At 53.8% G+C, this 8,616-nt stretch overlaps 2 protein-coding genes across 2 annotated transcripts in view; both read left to right on the forward strand.

Moving 5' to 3' along the window:
• Positions 1 to 245: 245 nt before the first annotated feature.
• Dpm2 (dolichyl-phosphate mannosyltransferase subunit 2, regulatory) lies at positions 246 to 2,618 on the forward strand. Its single transcript, XM_021194580.2, has 4 exons — positions 246 to 296; positions 596 to 685; positions 1,351 to 1,453; positions 2,023 to 2,618. The coding sequence occupies exons 1-4, from the start codon at positions 294 to 296 to the stop codon at positions 2,079 to 2,081; spliced, it is 255 nt and encodes an 84-aa protein (XP_021050239.1). The 5' UTR covers positions 246 to 293; the 3' UTR covers positions 2,082 to 2,618.
• A 1,855-nt stretch (positions 2,619 to 4,473) lies between these two features.
• The window catches only part of Pip5kl1 (phosphatidylinositol-4-phosphate 5-kinase like 1), an 8,982-nt gene continuing 4,839 nt past the window's right edge, over positions 4,474 to 8,616 (forward strand). Inside the window, exons 1-7 of the mRNA XM_021194706.2 lie at positions 4,474 to 5,134; positions 5,896 to 6,096; positions 7,129 to 7,182; positions 7,366 to 7,520; positions 7,743 to 7,867; positions 8,162 to 8,196; positions 8,285 to 8,340. Of these exons, the coding sequence (XP_021050365.2) occupies positions 4,484 to 5,134; positions 5,896 to 6,096; positions 7,129 to 7,182; positions 7,366 to 7,520; positions 7,743 to 7,867; positions 8,162 to 8,196; positions 8,285 to 8,340 (1,277 nt within the window). The 5' untranslated portion in view covers positions 4,474 to 4,483. The remainder of the gene's footprint in view (positions 5,135 to 5,895; positions 6,097 to 7,128; positions 7,183 to 7,365; positions 7,521 to 7,742; positions 7,868 to 8,161; positions 8,197 to 8,284; positions 8,341 to 8,616) is intronic.

Genomic DNA, 8,616 nt, shown 5'->3' on the forward strand with positions numbered 1-8,616 from the left:
GGACTTCCAACTCTGGGGCACATCTCACTCTGGCTTGGGACTGTATGATAATGTTTAAAGGATTATTGTTTGGGAAGGGTCTGTCAAGGATGTAGACTCAAAAACCAGAAAGTCTGAGCTCCCTGCCCGACAGTTCCCTTCAGGAACTACATTTCCCGACATGCGCTGGAGGGCGGGGAAAGGTGCTCACACGTCAGTTCAGGCAACGCTCGGCGTGTCACGTGATTTACAAGCCGGAACGGCCTGAACCAGGAACCGGATGTATTTTGTTGCTCCGGCGAAACGCTGGAGAGATGGTGAGCCTGGGGTGGAGTACCTGTGTGATTTCAGGGTACCAGGGGTCGGGGTTCTGAGTAAGAGTCTCCTTGGGAGATGGGGTTGGGCTCTCCAAACCCGGATCGCTCTCTCCACCGCTTGCGGACGGGTGACACGAGGCCTGACGTGGCTTTCTAAACCCGAGAGCCACTTCTAGTCAGCCCTCCGTGATTCTGAATGAATGAGAGGCTTGGAGTGTAAACCGGCTGCTCCGACCCTCTGTTAGGGCATGTACACGAGCCATCTCGCCTTCGCCTGCTGAGCCTTTATTTTTCTCCAGGCTACCGGGACAGACCAAGCGGTAGGATTTGGCCTTGTCGCCGTTAGCTTGATCATCTTCACTTACTACACCACTTGGGTGATTCTCTTGGTATGTGTGCCTCATCCCCACCCCGCTCACCATCATTCTGCTCTGGGTCTCCAAGCCAGTTTCCTAACGCGACTTAATCAGCGTCTGTGTGCCAGCGTCTGGAGTTTAGCTTGCTCTGATTTCACGAAATCTACACTATGTTGATGGCTGATGGTGTCTAGATGAGGAGGCTAAGACTCAGGGAGAAATCTTATTTCTCGGCCTCTGAACTGCCGCACAGTAAGGCTTTGTTTTGGGTTTGTCCTCCCGGTTAGCCGGCAGGTTCCTGGGTGTAGCAGTCGCCAGTGGAGTTTATTAACCTCTCAAGTCTTTATCTTCCTCTCTCTTTAATGTGGGAAATTTTGTTAGTTATTGTTCAAAAGTACATTGTGGCCGGGCGTGGTGGCCCACGCCATTAATCCCAGCACTCGGGAGGCAGAGGCAGGCGGATTTCTGAGTTCGAGACCAGTCTGGTCTACAGTGTGAGTTCCAGGACAGCCAGAGCTACACAGAGAAACCCTGTCCGGAAAAAAAATAAAAACAAAAAAAAGATACATATCCACACTTGGGGATGCTATCAAGGTGGGCCCTCAGCACCCAGTGCTGCCAGAGGGGGGTGGGACGGCTTCCCTTTGGGGCTGGGTAAAGTGAGGAGTACTCACCAGAGCTCTTGCCCTTGGTGCCAGCCGTTCATTGACAGCCAGCATGTCATCCACAAGTACTTCCTGCCCCGAGCCTACGCTGTCCTCCTCCCACTGGCCGCAGGCCTCCTGCTGCTCCTGTTTGTGGGTAAGTCTCCTGGACTGGGGAGGGGCATCTGGAAGGCAGTGTGCTTCCACACGTGCTGTACACATGTGCTTAGAATCTCCTTGTCACCAACGCTCCCTGGGGTTTTCTTATTCCTTCTTAAAGGCCACAGGCAGAAGCCCCTCTAGTGGGGTTCCCAGTGTTTCAGGTTCTTGGGACAATGAAGACATAGCTCCCCTTTCTTTCCTGTCCCAGCCTCATCTTCATCTCTTCAATGTTCCTGCCTCAAGTCACCCTGGCATCTCTTATGGACTGTGTCTTCGTTGTTACAGTGTTCTGAGCTCTAGCCCAGGAGCCTAAAAGAGTGCTTAGGATGAGCAAGGAACTACATGACTGGATGATCTCACAGGGTTAGATAGGAGGGCAGGTCAACCTCGCACCATCTTGGTGATGGTTAACTGACCCTCAGTGGTTGTGTGACCTTGTGAATGACTGCGAAGACGCACCCCCAGGGGGTTGGTTGGGAGCCTGACCTTGCATGCGGGTCATTGTGCCTGACCACCTAGCTTCCACTCCCATCTTCCCAGTCCTTCCTGTTCTGTGTATTACAGGATTGTTCATCACCTATGTGATGCTGAAGAGCCAGAAGACAACCAAGAAGGCTCAGTGAAGGGATGAGGCTGCAGGGGCCTTCTCCGTATCTCCTCCAGGAAAGGGACCCAGGGTCACAGCCGAAAGACAGTCAAGCCCTCTGTGGGACATGGGGCTGTTTTCTTCTCAGTTTGACAAGCTGGAGCCTTCTCTCTCTTGGTCATCCTTTTAGAAGCCAAGAAGAAGGCGGGTTGGGAAGCCTCTCACTCACTGCCCTTGGGCTCAGAGGCTGAACATCACTGGTTGGTCCTGTCCACCTCACAGTCAAAGCTCCCTGCCCCTTCCGCAGAGTTCTCTTCTCTCACCTCTGTGCTCCTCCCGCTGTGCTGATGGACTGAGCAGGCCTTCCCGCCTCTCTGTACCAGTCCTGTCCCGTCACAAGGCAGCTCTTCTGAATCTGACAGTTCCCAGGCTCCATGAGGACTTCTGGACCCAGAAAGCCCTGGGGAAAGACTGACAAAAAACCCCAGAACCACAGGGTTACATCCAGGCAGCCACACTAGACCACAACTGGCCCGTTTGGGAAAACTTACAAATAAATGTTAATTGTGTTGGTTTTTGTCTCTCTGCCATCCTTGCTCTGGGGAGACTGGCTAGAGGAGGCTCAGACGCTACCGAGTTGTGCAATGAGGGCACCTCAGGTTGTACCTTTGCGATGTCCCTATGTCAGACACAGGATACTGGGACTGGGATGGATATGGTTCTTACTCAGGAAACGTCGCAGCCGGAGAATCTGCTAAGGTCTAGTGTAGCCAGTCTGACATTAAACTACATAGCTGAGGGTGACCTTGAACTTCTGATCATTTTGACTGTTTGCCTAAGGTTAGGATACCACATGTCATGAGGGCTTAATGCCCGCTAGGCAAGCACTCTTCCTAACACATCTCCAGCCCCTCATTTAATATTCAAGGGGCCCCTCAGTGCCTCTCTAGAAGCTTAAACTTGTGTCCCTCACCCTGGATGTCTACCCCCATCTTGCATCTACACAGCTGAAAGTGTATCAGTTCTCAGGCCCTCTCCAGCCCCTTTACAGGTACAAAGCCACCCACCATCTCTTTTCCTCCCCACTGACCTTCTCCTTCCACTCTGGGGTCCTTCATCCTGATGGCTTCCCAAAAGTACATAGGCTGGCTGTGGTAGCAGATCCCTTTAATCCCAGCATTCAGGATTTGGAGGCAGGGGGATTTCTGTGAGTTCAAGGCCAGCCTGATCTACAGAGGGAATTCTGGGAAAAGCCAGGAATATGCAGAGGAACACAAACATGAAGAAAAAAGACATACGGGCCTGGAGAGATGTCTCAGCAGCTATTTCAGAGTCCAGTCAGAGATCACATTAAGTGACCACCACCCACAACTCTGGCACCAGAGGACACTCTTCTGGGTGCCACTGGCATCCACACACATGTGCCCAGACGCGTATATGTATAATTGTAAAGATGAGTAGACTTTCTTTTTTTAAAGATTTATTTATTTATTATATGTAAGTACACTGTAGCTGTCTTCAGACACTCCAGAAGAGGGCGTCAGATCTTGTTATGGATGGTTATGAGCCACCATGTGGTTGCTGGGATTGGAACTCTGGACCTTTGGAAGAGCAGTCAGGTGCTCTTACCCACTGAGCCATCTCACCAGCCCATGAGTAGACTTTCTTAAGCCAGCATATCTAAGCATCTTTCTTCTGCTCATTTCTAGTTCTCTGGGTTGTCCCTCCCACTGTCCCAAGGCCCTGCGTGCTAGGGACTAGCATTACTACAGCCACTGTGGTCTCCTGGGGCTCCGCGCTCCCACCCCCTACATCATTCCAATCTACATGGTTCCCAAGTTTGTGCTGGGCACTGAGGCAGGATGTGAGGTCCATGTAGTTCCCACCCTGGTGGCACTCCCAATTCAGGAGGTTTGATGTAATAAACCAATCCATGAGCAAAGACAATCTCTGCTCATGCCAAGGGTGATGGGAATAAAGGTCATGTGATCCAGTGTATGGAGGAAGTGCATAGAGTCCTGAAAGGTGGTCCTAAGGATCAAGGCAAGTGAAAGCCCAGACAGGACTGATACCCGGGAGCCCAGGAACGGGAAACCCTGGGGGTGGAAGTTTGCAGCTTGGGTTGAGGGCAAGGAGGGTGTTTGGAGTCAGTCAAGAGAGTGGGGCAGCCATGGTGAGGAGTTTGAATTCTGTTCCACTGCCAAGGGAAGTCACTGGACAAAGTACGAGGGTGACATCATCCCATCTAGGCTTTTAAAAGATTGTGTTGTGTCCCTCTAGCTAGCTCACCAAAAAATTTCTGGTGTCTGGCCCCGCTGTGGCCTCCAGTGGGCGCTCCAATCACACGGAAGGATCCTCTGACTTCTGTGCGACCTGGAGATGGTCACTTCTTTCTCTGCTTTTAGTTTCTTTACCTGAGAGACAGTCAATGGGAATTTCATGCCTAAAAAGACCCAAGAAACACGATTTAAGCTACCTGCCTCCACAGCCAGTCCTAGAGACGTACGTCCTCGGTTCGGGAGGAAATTGAGAGGAGGATTTCTCCGCCACCCCCACCAAAACCCGGCGACCCCGCCTAGCCAGAACCAGGATTCAGAGACTGCTGCATCCTTGGAAGTGGGATCCAAGGGCAAAGGCCATCGCCCCGCTCGCAGATTCCGTGCAAAGCGTGCAACCGCGACAAGAAGGCCTTTTCTCAGGCACCTCAGCCATCGCCCGGAGGCTCAGTCCGACCAGGATCAGAATGCAGAGGACCCTACATCCTCGGAGGTGGGACCCGCAGGCAAAGGTCTGCGTCCCCCTCGTGCGACCGTGACAAGGCCTTTCCACCAACACCTCAGCCAAAGCCAGGCAGCTCTGAAGGGCCAGGACCAGAGTTCAGAATATGCTGCATCCTTGGAGGTGGAACCCTCAGGCAAAGGCAAGCGCCCCTGTCGAAGATTGGACACAATGGTGGCAGGAGCGTCGCGATTGGTCGTTCACTATGCCGAGGCGGAGCCTGATTCCTGCAACTGGGCCCCGGAGACACCGTCAAAGCGAGAGAAGCGGCACCTGGGGGCGATGGCCACACCAAGCCTTAGGTCCCACGAGGTAGGTGCGGACCAGAGAGGGAACAAGAGAGGGAAGGGTGAAAGTCTGGCTTTATCTTAGCCAGAGGCGTGAACACGCCCCGCCCCCTTCCCTGTCTCTGCTCTGGGAAGATCAAGACACGCCCCACGCAGGTATGAAAAGGGGTAGCAATGTGGTGGGTGTCTTCAGTTTCCTTATCAGGAAAATTTGGATGATGAGATAAACTCCATAAGGCTCCAACCATAAGGACCTCAAGCGCTCAGCTTTGTACACAGGCTGGGTCTCCACTAGGGATGGGTGAGCTGGTATGACTTCAGCATCCATTGACCCTCTGCATAGCACAGAGAAGCACAACATAGAGGGGGAGACAAGGAAGACTGAATCTCCCTGCATCCCAGCGCCTGCTAGCAAGGCTTCTTGTAAAGGCAGCTCAGATGCAATAGTAGCAGCTAACATGTAACAGACCATACATGTTGCAGAGGAGATAATAAGGCTAGGTCTGACCTAATAAGGGCATGCAGCCTCCGGGAGGCATGGGATGCACCTGGAATTGACAGCAGGAGGCTGTCTCCACTCCATTTGCATACCAAGTGGTTGGTGCTTCTGGCCCCTCAGATACTGGGAACATAGCTATAGTGTTATCCCTGTATTTTATGGTCAAGGAAAATGAAACAGAGAAAGATAAGCAGAAGATCCCGAATCGGTGGAAGTAGGATTTGAACCCGTGCATTTCCCTTCTGAAATATCACGTGCTCTTTGTTTCTTGTACCTCTTCCCATCAGATCCAGGCCCACTCCCAGGAGGCTGGAAACAAGTCCATTTCCTCGGGGAGCCGTCGCGGCCTTCTTTGGCACCTCCGAGCCAGGCAGTCTAGAGTTGGCCTGTTTGAGGTCGGTCCAGGACATGAACTGCATAGAATGACACGAATGATGCAGGAAGGACTGTGGGCTGCCACCCAGGTCTCCAAGAACAACCCACCCACGGTGAATGACCCATCCTGTCTCAGACACCTCAAACCTAGCTGCCGGTCTATCTCACTAAAATGTTGACACTGGGAATCAAGAGAGGCCTACCAAAAAGAGGGAGGCAGGGATTTGTGTCAGGAAGCAGAGATTCTGGGTTGAGAAGCTGGAAGGAAAGTCCAGGAGGCCTGAGGGACACCCTGCTTAAAGTGGTGGATATATGGTCTCCGTCTCTCTGGGTCTCAAGTACCCCATCTGTATAATGGGTGAAGGGGTTAATATGCCTTGTTTCTGAAGCCCCTGGGCCCTACCAGCTTGAATGGTTAAGAAGGGACCCCCCACCCCCACCCTGCCCAATCCAGTCCATCCTTCCTGGAGCCTGTCAGGCTGGGGCCAAGCTGGCTCAGCAGAAAGCATCACCCAGCTGCCAACTCAGCAGCCCAGTAGGCTGGGGAGCCCGTATGGTGTTTGTGTGTGTGCACACGTATGCACAGTCCAAATACAAGAGCTGGGGGGGGGGGTTCTCTAGAACACAGCCTGACCCTCATCGCCTGCTGGAAATCTCTGGCTCCTCAGCCTGAACACAGCCTGGAGATACGGCTGCCTACAGAGCTGGCTGCTGTAGCCTGCCTCTGGCCGCCAGGGCTGTTCCAGAGTGGGGTTTCTCCTCTCCACGCACCTTCAGATTTCCACTCAGAGGTCACCTGCCCCCGGGCACCCTTCCCCAATCAGACTCTGCCAGGCTCTCCCCTGGCATACTGGCCCCAGGGCCGTTTCCTTTCAAGGGGATGCAATCTGAAAGGCAATCTTAAGGCGGTACACAGCCTTAAGAGCATGAACCAGGCTTGAACTTGGTGCCTGGTCCTGAAGATGCAGATGTGGGTGATAGCGCCCATGGGGCCCTGCCTTAGGTCATCCCCCATCCTTCCTCCAGCCCTGGGTGAACCAGAAGCTCAAGTGCCCGATTTAAGCTAACAAGACTTGTCAGGTCCCAATCTAGGTAGGCCATAGCAGACCCAGACTTTCCCTGAAATCCACTACCAACCCCTGCAGGGACCTCCTACCCAGAAGGATTACCTGGAAGTCATGACCCAAGTTCACCAAGAGGTAGGAAGTCCATAAGTGGTGGGGAGTCTTTGCTTTAGCTCCCCCCTCCTCAGCTGTGAGTGGGAGTGATAGCTAGGTCCCAGGACCTTGCTGGGTTGACGCTCCCTAACCAGACCCAACTGCATGCACCTGAACCCTGGACCCACAAGGGTGGACTCGCTCGGGCCACTCTCTCCCCTACAGGGCTTCGAGCTGGGCACCTTGGCTGGCCCGGCTTTTGCGTGGCTGAGGCAATCCATTGGCCTGACTGAAGAGGACTACCAGACTACTCTTGGCCCTGGCGATCCCTACCTTCAATTCTTCAGCACCTCCAAAAGCAAGGCCAGCTTCTTCCTGACGTGAGCGCGTAGCAGGGGTGGGGCAGGATTGGGGCTCCGGTCCAGGCTGGCGCGATGGCCTTGGGGAGAGAGGGTCAGGGCCAGAGGAAGGTGGGATGAAGCAAGGGAGGGGGAGGGGGAGCCAGACACATCCATCCTGTGCAAAAGCAGGAGCAAGAGACTTGGTGGGAACCACTCCAGCCAAGTCTGGACAGTGAGTGACCTCTCTGTTCCCACCTGTAGCCACGACCAGCGCTTCTTTGTGAAGACCCAACGGCGCCACGAAGTGCAGGTGCTGCTAGCCCACCTGCCCCGCTACGTGGAGCACCTGCAACAGCACCCACACTCCCTGCTGGCACGGTTGCTGGGTACGCGGCGGGGGGGGGGACGGGGAGCAGGTCTTCAACTGTAGAGTGACTGGGGAGGGCGGATCCTGGGGCGGGGCCCAAAGGGACCAAGTCGGTATTGGAGAGTCTCTGACCCTGTTTCAGGCTGGGCTGGGACTTCACTCAGGCAATGTCTGCGGTGCAGGAGACACCAATTGAGAAGGGACTCTGGGGGTGGGATCTGGAGGGACAGGCTCAGGTACTCGGTGGGTCTTGAGAAAGATGCGAAACCTGGCTCCGGGATTGTGGGGTTAGACATACCTTCTCGTCTTTCAGGCGTATACAGTCTGCGGGTGGCTCAGGGGAAAAAGGTGAGTGTAGCAGAGGCGAGGTGGCTCAGCAGTGGGGGCTGCTGGAGGGTGAGTTTGGGCTTCCCTCACTCCTGACCCCTGTTCCCAGAAGTACTTCATCATCATGCAGTGCATCTTCTACCCTACCAGCCGGATCTCTGAGAGGTGAGTCCATCCGGAATGGATACAGGGTTCCAATTTCACAGGAAAGGTGCAGTCTGAGACACCGATCCTTATCCACCAGACCGCCAAACAGACCCAGGAAGAACCGATCTTTTGAGCGGCCGGCGGGTACTTGGGATCAAAACCAGTGCTTTCGTACAGGCTAGGTTCACCCCTGAGCTATAGCTCCCCCCCCCAGGGCTTTATTTTAGTTTAGTTTGAAATAGTCTCCGTAGTCCAGATTAGATGCCAACTTTCTTTTTCTTTTTTTTTTTTTTT

Source organism: Mus pahari, chromosome 3 (genome assembly GCF_900095145.1).
Source record: "Mus pahari chromosome 3, PAHARI_EIJ_v1.1, whole genome shotgun sequence".
Classification (NCBI taxonomy): domain Eukaryota; kingdom Metazoa; phylum Chordata; class Mammalia; order Rodentia; family Muridae; genus Mus; species Mus pahari.

Bases quoted from the DNA above. Each gene is read 5' to 3' on its own strand.
- Dpm2 (XM_021194580.2), top strand. The intron at 686-1,350 runs GTATGTGTGCCT...CCTTGGTGCCAG, and splicing joins CCACTTGGGTGATTCTCTTG to CCGTTCATTGACAGCCAGCA. The intron at 1,454-2,022 runs GTAAGTCTCCTG...TGTGTATTACAG, and splicing joins CCTGCTGCTCCTGTTTGTGG to GATTGTTCATCACCTATGTG.